This window comes from Microtus pennsylvanicus, chromosome 8, assembly GCF_037038515.1.
Source record: "Microtus pennsylvanicus isolate mMicPen1 chromosome 8, mMicPen1.hap1, whole genome shotgun sequence".
NCBI classification, from domain to species: domain Eukaryota; kingdom Metazoa; phylum Chordata; class Mammalia; order Rodentia; family Cricetidae; genus Microtus; species Microtus pennsylvanicus.
The window spans coordinates 113,972,958-113,987,492 of NC_134586.1; the positions used below are offsets into that span (position 1 = coordinate 113,972,958).

The following is a 14,535-nucleotide window of genomic DNA, read 5'->3' on the forward strand; positions in this document are numbered from 1 at the left end:
TGGGCAGGATTACATGGCCCAACTAGTCATCAGCTGGGCTTATTCCTGAGCAGCGTCAAAAGGAGCTAAAGCCTTTGTTTGGTTTTGACACAGCTAAGAGAGCTCTCCCGTCAGTGAGCTCCCCTGTGGGGTGGGGTGTGGCAGAGGCTCAGTGTTACCCCAGCACCTGGCACTGAGGGGAGAGTTATGCTCCCTGGGCTCCTGCAATGATGCTAAGGAGTTTAAGCATCTCTGCATCGGCGCCCATGGTAACAGCTAAGGCGGCCGCTGTTGGGCCGGGGAGGAGACTCACACGCAGATGTGGGGGCCACAGCTGCCCCCTTCTCTGACTCTGGCCAGGGTTGCTGCCATGCCCCGTCCTGTGTCCTGCTGAGAAGTTTGCTCAGAGCTGGAGCTGGTTGCCCCACCTAGGCCTGGCTCCAGGCTGTGCTGCAGGAGATCACAGCCCTGCTCCCTCCCTCCTTGCAACAGCAAGCAGGACAGTTCAGCAGCACAGCCTAGAGAAGTAAAGGAGGGGCAGACTGTCAGCATTTCTTTTGGATTTTCATAGAGTTAGGGCCAAAGAGATGGTTATTTACTGCCCCATGGTACCAGATTTAGACTCGAGTACAAACAGATATACAAAACAAAGAACATATTAAGCACAAAAATACACAAACAATACAGATGCGCAGGCGCAGTTTCGGCGTAATACCCAAAACAGACTTTCAGACGGAGACCTCTCTCCTCCCAGAAGAATCACGTACCCTTTGGACTGTGGGGGTGCCCCGAACAGCCCTTCCTGGGTAGGACTCACCCAATACAGATGGGCCAAGAACCTGGCCCCAGACACCTCTGGGACGTCTCCCAGGGCTGCGGTCGGGAGTATGAGCTCGTCAGCTCCTCCGCGGGTCCGCCAGATACAGATACACCTCTGCCAGATACGGATACAGATGGGCCAAGAATCTGGCCCCAGACACCTCTGGGACGTCTCCCAGGGCTGCGGTCGGGAGTACGAGCTCGTCAGCTCCTCCACGGGTCCGCCAGATACAGATACACCTACAGATACGGGCCCCAGACACCTCTGCCAGATACGGGTCTAGTTAGCTAACTAGTACGGTCGCAAGCGCAAACATAGAAACACAAACGGTCACACAGACAAACGCAAAGACTAACGAATCAGCGCTGGCCAGCTTACCTCCCTGTGGTGGGTCGGTAGTTCCTGGGGGGTGTCTTCAATTCCCGGCCAATGCACCAAATGAAAGATCCCCATAGAGGACCTTCCTCTCTGATGAAGACCCCAGAACCAGGACACTCCGAGACCAGGCCACAGGATGCAATTAACAGGAGGTTTATTGAGTAGCACAGGTACCTGTGGGCAGCAAGTCTTTCGTAGGGCTTGCGTGCCTGCAGACTGGGGGAAAGTCTTTTTATAGGAAAGAGGGTAGCAGAAGCAGATTACAGAAGCAAATGCATGGTTATTGGTCAGCTGGAATGGGCAAGGGGCACAGGTGGTTCTTCCTTTCCCAGAATAGATGTATGGGGTCAAATATCCTGTTTTTCTTGGTTTTTCCTTTCCCAGCCCAGATGTATGGCAACAGGCTTCCTGTTAATTGATTCTATATTCTGCCTTGCAGCCAGGAACCCTGACCTCACTCTGCATTTACATTGTTTGTCAAAAGCCTTGTGGAATGACGTTACAGCAGCTAAGCTGGGATCTTTCGTAGGGGGAATTGTTTCTCCTGTGAATTGCTGATATATCCTAAATTGGGCACATGTGATGGCTATAGGCGTCCTGTTTCCCCTAGGCAAACGGGATGTTCTCATGAGAGCCGGCTAGCTGCAGGTCCTGAGAGGGTCCTGAGGGTCTCAAGCGGACAGGATGTTTCTCATGAGAGCCGGCCAGCTGTGGGTTATGGGGGGGGCGGCTGGGCTCGTTATTGCTGCTAACTTAATGCTACTAGGTAGGGGTCTTTTATTCTTTCAGTGTTATGAATTGTAATCTAAAATATCTGTGTTTTCGAAGGTCTCAAGGCTGATGGGGGTGTGAGGGCTCCATTAGACCATGATCTGATACTCTCTCCTCAGCATATACCATATACTGTGTTGTCTCAAGCCACATCCCACACTGTGTTTCCCTTATTACCTGCGGAACTCACAACACAAGCTCCTATAGGCCCTGTGACACTGGAATGGGATCACAGTGTTGGATTTGCTGTTGCCTGAGCCCAAATGTATCTGGGCTGTGCTGGCTCCTAGTGGACAGGATAGGTAGATAGATCAAATGTCAGCTCAGCTGATTCAGGGCCATTTCCCTTCCCCACCTCATACATCCAGGCATTTGTCTCTCCATCCTGTGGAATGCTGTGTCTTTCCCCAGTCACTCTCCTGATGAGAGTACTTGTGTGAATAGCTTGACCTTTTGTCTTGCCCAGACTAAATCACAACTGTTTTGGGTAATGGTTGCCCTGAGGCCACTGACTAGACAGTTCTTGGTCTTCTTTGGTGCCTCAGGAAGCTTCCAGCGTTGGATTGCCTCCATAGGACATGGCAGCAGGAGAATTAGAGGTCAGGATAGAAGATTCCTTACTGTGAGGCCCACTCAGGGACAAACAAAATCTGTCTGGCTCCATGGGACACAAGCTTCGTGGATACTTTTGAGGACAGTCTCTCCGGCTGTTGGAATCTTGGTGGGATGACTCTGGGATGGGCAGAACTGGTACTGGTTTAGTTTGAATGGACATTTGGGCATTGAATGTAGGCTATGCATCTGCAGAATGGCAAGTGACATGTTAACCAGTCCATCTGAATCTAAGGAAGGAGGTCTGACCAGCAGGACTACCTGCCCCTGTCCTGGAGCCCGAGCCCATCTGTGCCTGTGATGGTCATTGTTAGGTCCTAGCAGGGAAATCTGGGTGTGATAACCAGCTGGTGGTGTGTCCCTAGGTGTGAGGCCTTTGGGTCTCCTCATGAGCTGGGCACCATCTGGGTAGGGGAGAAGTGTATGGCTACCTGTGTCTAACCACCCAAGAACTCCAGTTTCTTAACTCTCAGGATGGGTGGCTGTCTCCACTTGACTGTGATTCTAGCTCCAGTTGGCTCACATCCCCTAGCCAAACCATGGTCCTCATTTGTGAAATGGGAACCCCAGGTGTAGGAGTTTAAAGCTTCAGACATTCCAGGCAGGTGCTGTACCATAGAGCTTCCCCCAACCTTCTTGACATTTTCAGATCTTTCAGCTACTAGGAGTGCTGCTGTGTGTCAGGGCACACAGATGTGAGTCCATTCCACCTTGATTAGAGGTCAGAGAGTTTGGGCTTGTTTTGCTTTTTCAAAGTTGTTGACAACAAGTGACTACAAAACAAGTGGTCCTGACCTAGAGTGGTTAATTGGTATTTTAAGTACAGAGGTGTATCAGCTTCATCTTGACCAAAGATCAGAGGTGCTCTGTTTATTTGTTTTACCTTGTTGATGAAGTCTGTTGTCTCCTCCTTTACCTCTTTGGAGTGGGGTATGAAAAGATATATGGAAAATAAAGGGGTGGCTCAGTATTCACTAAATTTCCCTCCTGATGCAGTTCTGTGTTTTATCTTTTATTTCTCTCTCATCTCTGTTTCTCTTTGCTTAATAATTCTAATCATCACGCTCCTACCCTCTAATGTGTGAATCCAATCTAGGCTGGTCCTAAGCAGCTGTGTCTCTTCCATATCATCCCTGGAAGACAGCTTCCTCCTCCAGGACAGAGACAGAAACCTTAACACACACCACTAACAGAGTTGAGGTACTGACACCCCTGGGCTCTTACTAAAATAGTCTGCCTACTCCTGGTTTGAACATTGTCTGGCAGAACCCCAAGCCCCAGGAGCATGCCTCTCACTTGCCTGCCATAGCTTTGCTAGTTTGCAAAGCAAAGTATGGGCCTTCAGCATGCTACTTTGAAGAATCTGTTTCACAGCTTTCCATTTCATCCACAGAGGCCCCAGGCCCTGGGCCTAACCAGCAAGAGCAAGTGGTCTTTGGCTGCGGGGACACCATGGAGCTGTTCTGCTCTGTGCCTAGAGGTGCCGGCACAGGCTGCACTGTCTGGTCTAAGGATGACACAGAGCTGATAGCTTCCCACCGCATCCTGGTGGGGCCCCAGAGGTTACAAGTGCTGAACATCTCCCATGACGATGCCGGGGTCTACATGTGCCAGCAGCAGCTCACTCAGGATGTCCTGTGCCGCTTCACTGTGCATGTGACAGGTAAGTTCTTGGTGGCTGGGGCTGACAACTGTGTTGAGCAGCTGCATAGCTAGGGAGGTCAGGGCAGTCCAAGGCAGCATGGTTCCAGTATCCCTGGCTCAAGAGTGTTGCTGGCTTAGTTCCCCACATCACAGGGGGGTGCCCCCAATTCTGTGCTATTTGAATGAATGGCCTTGCAAAGGCAGGGAGCAGTGATCCCTAAAGATGGAGAGCAGTGTACTCTCAAAATAGGGAGCAGCAGGTCTCTGGATGTAGGAGTGTCACAGGACCACTGCTTGCTTATAACTATTGCAGATGCTCCATCCTCAGGAGATGAAGAAGATGGTGAGAACGTGGCTGAAGACATAGGTAAGATCAGAGCCTAGGCACACTGACCTGGTCAGTATCGGGCTGCTTCCTTCCTGTAGTCTTGTTGTTTAGGGGCACTGCTACAGGTAGACAGTGCCCCAGGGGCAGTGAGGAGGCAGGGCTACTCTGCAGGGATTTTGGTAAGTTCTGGTGGGAAGGAATATGAGTAAACCAGGCAAGGAGCTCAGGTTGCCACTGACGAGGACATAGATCCAGGGATTCATGTTGTCTGGGTTTCTTTCCTGCCTGGTTCCCACAATCATTAAGTCCCAAAGAAATCAAACAGAGGTCTACATTAGTTATAAATTGATTGGCCCATTAGCTCAGGCCTCTTATTAACTCATAACTTATATTAGTCCATTATTCTTATCTGTGTTAGCTACATGGCTCAGTACCATTTACAGAGAGGCATTCACATCTTGCTTCTTCTGTGGCAGGGCCAGGATGGCAGAAAGAGCTTTCCACTTCCCAGAATTCTGTTCTCATTGACCCACCTCTACTTCCTGTCCAGTTGTCCTGCCTATACTTCCTTCCTGGCTACTGGCCAATCAGCATTTTATTAAAATACAAGTGACAGGGTAGAAACCATTGTCTGACAGCAGATTCACAGACCTAGTGGCTGTTGCTGCAGACCAGCAGGAGGGGAGCAGTGCCATGCTGAGGCATACATTGTAAAGGGGGCATCATAGATTTGGTGTGAGTATATGAGGGCACATGGCAGTGCCCATGGTATGGCCTAGAACCATTGTGGGAGAGAGAGAGAGAGAGAGAAAGAGAGAGAGAGAGAGAGAGAGAGAGAGAGAGAGAGAGAGAGAGAGAGAGAGGTACCATCTGTAGTACAACGTGTACTATTATACTGCACCTGTATTGTGGAGCCTGCACTAAAGGACCATCCATGAGCCAGGCAAGAACCTGAAGATTTAAACACACAAAGACACACAGAGACATGGGTCATCCTTGAAACAAGAATGTCCCTTTATTGTGTACCAGAACCACTTATATATGGCTCATTAACTGATAGCCATGCCCCAGGCAAACCCACCAGAAACCACTCTCCTTCCATCAGGAACTCCTGAGGGTCTCATGCTCAGAGCAGCTACAAACACAGTAAAAACAAGTTGTTTTGCTCAGACAGAGCAGCTGCAAGCATAACAAGTTGTTTACAGGAAATTCAGGGTCTGGGCAGAGAGAGAGAGAAAGAGAGAGAGAGAGAGAGAGAGAGAGAGAGAGGGAGAGGGAGAGGGGGAGAGAGGGAGAGGGAGAGAGGGAGAGAGGGAGAGGGAGGGAGAACATCATGGGTCCAGACATCTTATGCGGAGTGGTTATGACTCTGAGACTAGGTTGGTGTTAACTGAGTCCTCAGACCACCTAGAACCTTCTGGGGTAGAGTGCACAAGGGTCTGAGAGGAATCAGAGAGACAAACTTAATGAGAAAACAGGGTAATGAGTCTTATGAGTGTGTGCGGGTGAAGAGAGCAGGTATAGGGACTTGTCTGAGGTTTCACAACCCTCATAAAAATGGACTTAGATTCTAGGACTGAAGCCAAAAAAAGGTAGTAGTCCTGAGAAGTGGGTCAGTTTATCATTCTCCCTTTCAACTTTGGCTATCAGGTTGTTCAAAGCAGAATTTCTAACCCAGTTGGTCTCTAGCTTCTGCCCCAACAATTACCAATGTGTTTGTAATTTCCTGTTTTCTTCTGTCATCCTGGACTTCCCAGGTTGTATTTAGTGTTTTTGCACCATAAACACTTAGGTAAGGTGCCTGAAGGGTCACTTTCTTGACCTTACCTGGCATTGGGCACCATAAAGTTGCTGTAGTCTCCCATTGTGGCACTCTTCTCTCAAGCCTACTGGCCAAATTTGGAGCCTGGGTGGGCAATTCAGAGCTAGGAGGGACACCTCTCCAGTGTCTGCACACTTTTCTCCTATTTCACATGTCAGTTCCTCCTCCCAGAGATGCATAGGGCCCTCTGATTGAGTCACTGTGGAAGACCCTGCCCCGGCCTTTGTTCTCTGTTTTGGAAATTTGTTGCCTCCCTCAGCTTCCTCATGAGTCCAAACATATGGCATCCTGTTGCTGGTTGTTTTTGTTCTACTCTTTGGGAGCCCACCGCCCAGCTCCCAAATAAACACACGGACACATATTACTTATGATTGTATGACCTTGACGTGGCTTATTTCTAGCCAACTTTTCTTAACTTACATTATCCCATCTACACTTTGCTTCTGGGGTTTTATCTTTATTCTATATACCTTTCTTCTTATTTTGTGGCTTACTGTGTAGCTGGGTGACTGGGTCTTTGCATCCTCCTCTTTCTTTTCTTGTTCCTTCTTAAACTTTCTCCTTCTCTTTATCCTCTCTGCCTGCGAGCCCTGCCTATATCCCTCTCTTGCCCTGGTCATTTAGCTCTTTATTAGACCAGACAGAGTAACACAGCTTCACCAAGCTAAGCAAATACAACATAAAAAAGTGAAACACATCTTTACATCATGAAACAATTGTTCCACAACATATAAAGATGTAACACATCTTAAATTGATAGTCCACCACAGCATCCTCCACCCACCCAAGAGGAAGGAGGGAATTCAGTGGAGGGGAAGCATGACCTGAAGGGTACCTGCCTTCACTGGGCACTATACAGGCTGACTCAGGTTTGGTGTACTGGTGGAATGACCTGGCCTAGTTGCTTCCCAGGATCTACATCCTACTGGGTTCTACTTCCTGGGTCCCTATACCTGTGAGCCTGCCGCAGATGGAGAGAAGAGAATACAAGACTGAGAGTGGGACAGCTGTGGATGCAGTGTTCAGACAAAGCAAAGGAGTCTCAATACAGATGAGGGATGAAGCTTGAGGGTGTGCTGGCAGGGGAGCTTTGCAAGGGTGTACTGATCATGCTGTTATTTATGAGCATTTCTGCCATCAGGGGCCCCTTACTGGACTCGGCCAGACCGTATGGATATGAAATTGCTGGCTGTGCCAGCCACCAGCACGGTACGCTTCCACTGTGCAGCTGCTGGCAACCCCACCCCCTCCATCTCCTGGCTGAAGAATGGCAAGGAATTCCGAGGGGAGCATCGCATGGGGGGCATCAAGGTAAGTCTGGAAAAGGGGCACAGATAGGTAGGGCCTGGATTCAGAGGGTATAGCCCATATCATTTGTCATAGACCAGCCTCGACAAAAATACCTCTTGCCAGGGTAGGGGCATGAGATTTTAGAAATGGAAGTAAAGTGAAAAGTAATAAAACTGAAACCATAGAAAAGTACCAGGAGGGCATTCCAGTGAATACTGAAATTTTCCCTGTTTAGTTTTCCTTATATGTTTATATCCAAATACAAAAGGAGAAGAAGGCAACAAAAGTCTTCCTTAACTTGATACGAACTACAGGTACAACAGTTAATTACTTTAACATTTTGAGGTATCAAGTCATTAGCTTTTTGTTGTTTAAGTAGCGAAGCCACTCTAGACCAAGTATCCTGAAAGCAGTCACTTCCTAGGTAACCTTATATTACAAAATAAAGAGCAGAAGTATGTTTGCATAGCCTAACTATCTGTCAGGATGAAAACAGGTTCACATTTTTGGGCATCCACAGTCACTCACCTACTAATTTTACCTGCAGCTTAGGCACCGGCACTGGAGCCTGGTCATGGAAAGTGTGGTGCCTTCTGATAGTGGCTACTATACCTGCGTGGTTCAGAACAAGTTTGGGAGCATCCAGCAGACTTACACACTGGATGTACTGGGTAAGAGCCAGGCTGGGTGACTAAAGCAGGTCAGCCTCAGGCCACTGGACCCACTGCACCGACTGTCTGTGTCTTACAGAGCGCTTCCCACATCGGCCCATTTTGCAGGCTGGGCTGCCAGAAAACCAGACAGCCACCCTAGGAAGTGATGTAGAGTTCCACTGCAAGGTGTACAGTGATGCCCAACCACACATCCAGTGGCTGAAGCATGTTGAGGTGAATGGCAGCAAGACAGGCCCGGATGGCAAGCCCTATGTCATCGTACTCAAGGTGGGCTCTGTTGTTGGCAGCTGGTTGGGTGGATGGGTTAGCTGGAAGTGCCTTGCCCTGGTCCTTAAGTCCCTCTTCAGCTGAGGAATACCTTGGGACTGGGACCCACGTGTTGGGGTTTCTGGGAAGGGGCACCTGAGTCTCAGAACTGATCACCTGTTCTGAGCTCCAGGCAGGCTTTGTGTTACTTGTGCCCTCCCGTAGGACTTGTTTCTCTGTTTGCTCTGAGGCTTGGGCCTACAGAAGGCTTCTCTGGGTGATAGCTGTGGTGGCTCAGGGGGATGTCTGCTGTACTAGTACCCTCTGACATCAGAGTACTGGCTGTCTACTCTCCAGCTGCCTTCACTGTAGCACTAGCTCCACCCTGCCTTGACGGACTCTTCCTGCCTCCCTCTGCCTGTAGCTTTGCTTCATAGCCTCAGGTGGGGGCCGAGAGAGAGAGAGAGAGAGAGAGAGAGAGAGAGAGAGAGAGAGAGAGAGAGAGAGTGTTGGGCTTTGCAACACAGGAAAGAGAGACTTGGAGGTCTGATGGAGAGAAGAACAGGTTTTGGCAGGAGTTGGTATCCTGGCTTTGAGAGAGACCACTAGGGCCATGTCCAGTGTAGCTCCCACTGTGGGTGTGTGGTTTCGTGAGCACAGGCTGATGTGATATGACCCTTGGGATGAAGATTTGAAGAGTATGGGTTCCCTTTCTCTCTCTCTCTCTCTCTCTCTCTCTCTCTCTCTCTTTCTCTCTCTATCTCTGTATGTGGTTTTCTCTCTTTGTCTGTGTTTCTCTCTGTGTGTGTGCTCTCTTTCTCTGTGTGTGTTTCTCTCTCTTTGTCTGTGTGTTTCTCTCTCTTTGTCTGTCTATGTGTTTCTCTCTCTCTCTCTCTCTCTCTCTCTCTCTCTCTCTCTCTCTCTGTGTGTGTGTGTGTGTGTGTGTGTAGGGAGAGTGGACATGAAGGAGGCCAGTCTTTGAAACCACTCCCATCACTGCCATTATGTGCCTCGCTTCAGGCAGCTTTCCAATGCTTCCTCCCCCAACCCATTCTTTGGCATCTCCGTTGCCCTGTCTTGTCCTCATTGTCTTCTAGAGATATCCTGGATCAGTGACAATCTGAAGGCAGATACACACCTTTATCTTTCAGTGTGTCAGAATGGGATGGGGCAAGTACATTTGTTGAGCCATCAATTTCATAAGCATGGCTGAGAAGGCATTTTGGTGGTATGTTCACAGTCCTCAAGTAGGTGATAACTGACCCACCTCTGACTCATCTTCTGTTTCTGATGCCTTGATAATACTGGTAGCTCCCAGCCAGCACTGACTTCCTATCTCCTTCAAAGCCCCTCAGGTCTGTGCTGTTCTCTTGCTTAGAAGTTTTCAGAACCTTCCAGGGGCTGAGCCCTGTGCTGCTTCAGAACATCGACTTTCCACCATTCTCTGGCTGACACTGATTTCCTCTGGTTTTCTCTCCATACATCTGTCTGCCCATCTTTTTTTTCTGTACTAACCCTGCATGTTGCTTCTTTGTGGTACCATGCTGCCCAAGTGCCCGATGCTTGCCTTGGGACAGGGAACTATCCACCAACAGAGGGACTGGTTTCAGGCTCCGTGCCTTGGTTCAGCATCCATTGCAGTGGTAGAGCTGTAGTTGTCAAGGTGGTAGCAGAGGCGGCATTTTCCTTGAAGCCTGTCTGATCATCTCCATGTGGACTGTGCTGTGGTACCCAAAGGGACGTGCTGGTGCTTGCCTATTGATTTCTGTTCTCTCTTTGTAGACATCAGGCATTAACACAAGCAACAAGGAGCTAGAAGTTCTGTCTTTGCGCAATATCACCTTTGAGGACTCAGGGGAGTACACCTGTCTGGCAGGCAATTATTTCGGATTTTCCCATCACTCTGCATGGCTGGAGGTACTGCCAGGTATTTGCTGCTGCTGCTGCTGCTGGTGCTGGTGCTCCATCTGCCCTCTTATGGTGCGAGCTCAGAACATAACGAAGCTGCCAGGGACAGGGACAGCAGGGTGCACTGTGACTTACTGCAGTCCATCCTGTGGTAACCACCCTGGCCTTGTGCTTGGTATGGGAGTGTCACCCTTCCTCGTCTTGATCTTGCAAAGGCCTCCCCCACAATCCTCTAGTTGGATTTCCATAGTCTAGCCTTGAGGCTCTGGGATCTCCTGGGAGCCTTGGTGGTGGTGTGGATGCTTCTGGCTCTGCCAGGCTTCTCTCCTGAGTCTGGTCCCTGCTGACTCATAGATGTTTTGGACTACCAATGTGAGTTGGGGATGTAGGTCACCAAACTCTGAGTATCCCAGTAACTTTGCTCCCCAACAGGTACCTAGAGCTCAGGGCAATGGGAAGTCCCACAAGGCTGGATGAGGCATCAACATTTATGTCTTTGCAGCTGAGAGAGAGCTGGCAGAGAGTAGTGCGGCTGGCAGGTTATCTGCAGGCACCATCAGCTTCTGGGTGGGCTTCTCCATCTTAATCTTGACTGCAACTGTGACACTCTGCTACCTGCGTAGAGTCTCAAGAAAGAACCTGAGGTCTCCCAATGTTGACAATAGCTTCTGCTTCACACCTGAGCAACAGGTAACTTAAAGTAGATAACAAGTTTTGATCTCTCTGTTGTACCTTGAATCTCCTAAAGTCCCAGCCTTACCTGAGGCCTGCTTGGTACTCATTTCTCTGCAGTCAGATGAGCTGACCCTTCCCTATTCCTATTCTCCACATGGATCCCACATTACTCAAAACAACTTTGAGTCTTCAGTAACCACTGTTTGAGCATCCCTCTTCTTGGCCCTACATACTGCCTCACATGGACTTGACCTTGCTACTCCTGGAAGTTACACCACCTCAACCCTTTCCCAATGCCCAGCATCCATTGTCTGGCACCAACCTATCCCTAATGATCCAAGCAGGTGACCTCCATGAACTCTGATATACCCTTGGTCCACATCGTCCACCCAGTTTCAAGAGAACATACTGTAATGGCCAGTATTTCTGAGCTTGAGCTGCCAGCCGACCCAAAGTGGGAAATATCTAGAACTCGGTCAGTGCTGGTGGGGTTTTATGTATACTTGGAGGAGGTTCTGTGGCTGGGGGCTAGATGGCTACCAGGCAGAGGTCTGTTGGAGGTGGGGTCCGGGGTGAGACTTGGGTTACTCTGTCTTCATGAGCAAGAGCCCAATTGCCAGCTATGGATGCAGTGGCACAGGGCCATGAGGGCTGGGGGTCCTGGGCACATACTCACTGCCTCTGCTTCTTCGGACAGGCTGACACTTGGTAATTCTCTAGGAGAAGGCTGCTTTGGCCAGGTTTTTATGGCAGAGGCTTTAACATGGACAACACTGACAAGCCTGTCACTGTGGCTGTGAAAATGCTGAAAGGTGAGGAGGGAGAGAAGTAGCACAGGGCAGTGGGGGCTGCAGGGCCACCACCTGACATTCCCACTTTCAACACAGATGATGCCAATGACCAGGACTTGTTGGACCTGGTGTCTGAGATGGAGATGATGAAAGCTATTGGCAAGCACAAGAACATTATCAACCTGCTGGGGGCCTGCACACAGGGTGGTAAGTACAGCAGGTGGGTGGACAGTTAGATGGGGGCCCCTGAGTCACACAACATCTCCGAGGTATCTGTACTTCCAGGGCCATTGTATGTGCTGATGGAGTATGCCGCCAAGGGTAACCTCCGGGAGTTCCTGCGGGCACAAAGGCCCCTAAGCATGGAATACTATGGTGCCTCCAGGCTGCCAGAAAAACAGCTTACCCGCAAAGATCTAGTGTCCTGTGCCTATCAGGTGGCCAGAGGTATGGAGTACCTGGCTTCTCAGAAGGTGAGCAGAGCTGGGGCACAGGTGAGGTAGGGTCTTCCTGAGTGGAAGAGTGGATATCAAGCTTGCTTAGGCTAGGGAGGTGTCAGTTTAGCACAGGTTCCTTTCATGCCTCCTCAGTGTATTCACAGAGACTTGGCTGCCAGAAACGTGTTGGTGACTGAGGACAATGTGATGAAGATTGCAGATTTTGGCCTGGCCCGTGATGTGCACAATCTGGAATGCTACAAGAAGACCACATATGTGAGCCCCATTACAGGGTGGTTGGGGTGCTGTGCTCCACCAGGGAACACCTGACAGCCAACAACTCTCCCTCTGCCTAGGGCCGGCTACCTGTGAAGTGGATGGCACCAGAGTCGCTGTTTGACGGAGTCTACACCCACCAGAGTGATGTGTATGTGTCCTAACATAGGATGGGGATAGCAAGACCCAAGTCACACCTATCACAGCCTTTAGGCTGTAGACAACAGCATAGCCCTGCCATGTCTCTCATCCACACACTCCTCCTTGCCCATTGGTAACCTGTCCTGTTGTAAAACTGTTACAGTAATTGACCAGGAATAACAGGCCTCTGCCCTCACTCCCATACAGGTGGTCCTTTGGAGTCCTGCTCTGGGAGATCTTTACACTGGGGGGCACACCATATCCCGGCATCCCAGTGGAAGAGCTTTTCAAACTATTGAAAGATGGCTACCGCATGCACAAGCCTGCCAACTGCACACATGACCTGTGAGCAAAGCATTCCTTGTGCACTCCTCTAACTAGTCCCTGGGAGTGGCTGGTTTCCTACCAGGGCTCCTGATAGGAGGCTGGTAGCCTTGGGTGAGGTAGGGATGGACAACAGGCCAAGAAACCACAGTCATATTTGCCACAGGTATGGGATCATGCGGGAATGTTGGCATGCAGTGCCTTCACAGAGGCCCACCTTCAAGCTTCTGGTAGAGGATTTAGATGGCATCCTCACTGTGACATCAACCCACGTAAGTACCACTCAGTCCTGCCCTCTCTGCCTTCTCTGATTCCTGGGCGGGATGCTCCTCCAAGTTCCAGTAATGGGGTTGGCCTTCAAGGGCCAGCCTGAACATAGATGGCCGTGGGACCAAGGGGATGCAAACTAACATAGTCCTATGACCTTTTCTACCAACAGGTATACCTGGACCTATCAGTGCCTTTTGAGCAGAGCTTGCCAGGTGATGAGGATACCAGGAGCCCCAGTTCCTTAGAGATAACTGTTCATCCACAACCTGCTACCCCCAACCCAACCCAGGAATTGGAGGCCTCAGACATGATGGGCCAAGAATCCCATAGACCAAGCCCCAGTTAATGTTTATGTATATAAAATGTATGGAGTATTTACAAGTTGTATTTGCTGTAGGGTTAACACTTCTTATGTGACACTTCCTCGTTTTATAGTATTGACTATTATGTTTCAAACGTAGTAAGAAAAAGCAGTGAACTTACTCTTGTTATTTTTTTGTACTGTTACTGAGCCCTTGACTTTGGTGGCTGTCTCTTGCCTATAAGCTAGCAGTGCCAGGACAGTGTCTCAGGGTAACTTTTCTTGGATCCTAGCATGTGGTTTGTCAGCCCACATTGGCAGAAGTAGTTTTGTTAATGCAAACAACTTACTTTCCAAAAAATAAAGAGATAACCAGTTCTGATTCACACCTGTGCCACTTACCTTCCATTCTGGCATCTGCACAGCCACATCCTCACTCTCTGTGGGGACTGGTTATGAGATTTGTCTCTGTGGGGGTAGAGATAGTAACTGGTGAGGAATCTTAGCTGTTGACTGGTCCCTAGTACAAAGTGCTGGATTCAGGCCCTAGGAGGACTAATTGTCTTACCTTTTCCTTCCCAGTGTGAGGGCAGCTGGGCTTGGACATGCTTGTCTGTGACCCAAACTACCTCTCAGAACATCAGGGTTACCAGTTTAGAAGTTCCAAAGAGAGGATTTAAGAGAGTTAGTGTCCATAGGAGGGTACCATGGGGGTGTGAAGGACGTACTCTGAGACTGCCTTGCCAGAGGAGGGATCCTATGAGGACACAGGATGCTCAGATATATGTAGTAACTTCTGTGGGAAGGAAAGTAGGCAAAATCCCTGGTTTAAACAGTATACACTGATA

The 14,535-nt window shown here is 49.5% G+C and overlaps 1 protein-coding gene across 1 annotated transcript; it reads left to right on the top strand.

Moving 5' to 3' along the window:
• The first annotated feature begins 3,997 nt into the window (after positions 1-3,997).
• LOC142855668 (fibroblast growth factor receptor 3-like) lies at positions 3,998-13,697 on the top strand. The gene is given in 18 exon segments (XM_075982119.1): positions 3,998-4,223; positions 4,518-4,571; positions 7,496-7,665; positions 8,192-8,315; positions 8,395-8,585; positions 10,347-10,491; positions 10,975-11,126; positions 11,417-11,622; positions 11,845-11,906; positions 11,909-11,959; positions 12,035-12,145; positions 12,224-12,411; positions 12,529-12,651; positions 12,732-12,802; positions 13,000-13,137; positions 13,283-13,388; positions 13,556-13,635; positions 13,637-13,697. Coding segments are annotated over 18 exon segments (2,244 nt in total). The 5' UTR covers positions 3,998-4,012.
• The last annotated feature ends 838 nt before the right edge of the window (positions 13,698-14,535 follow it).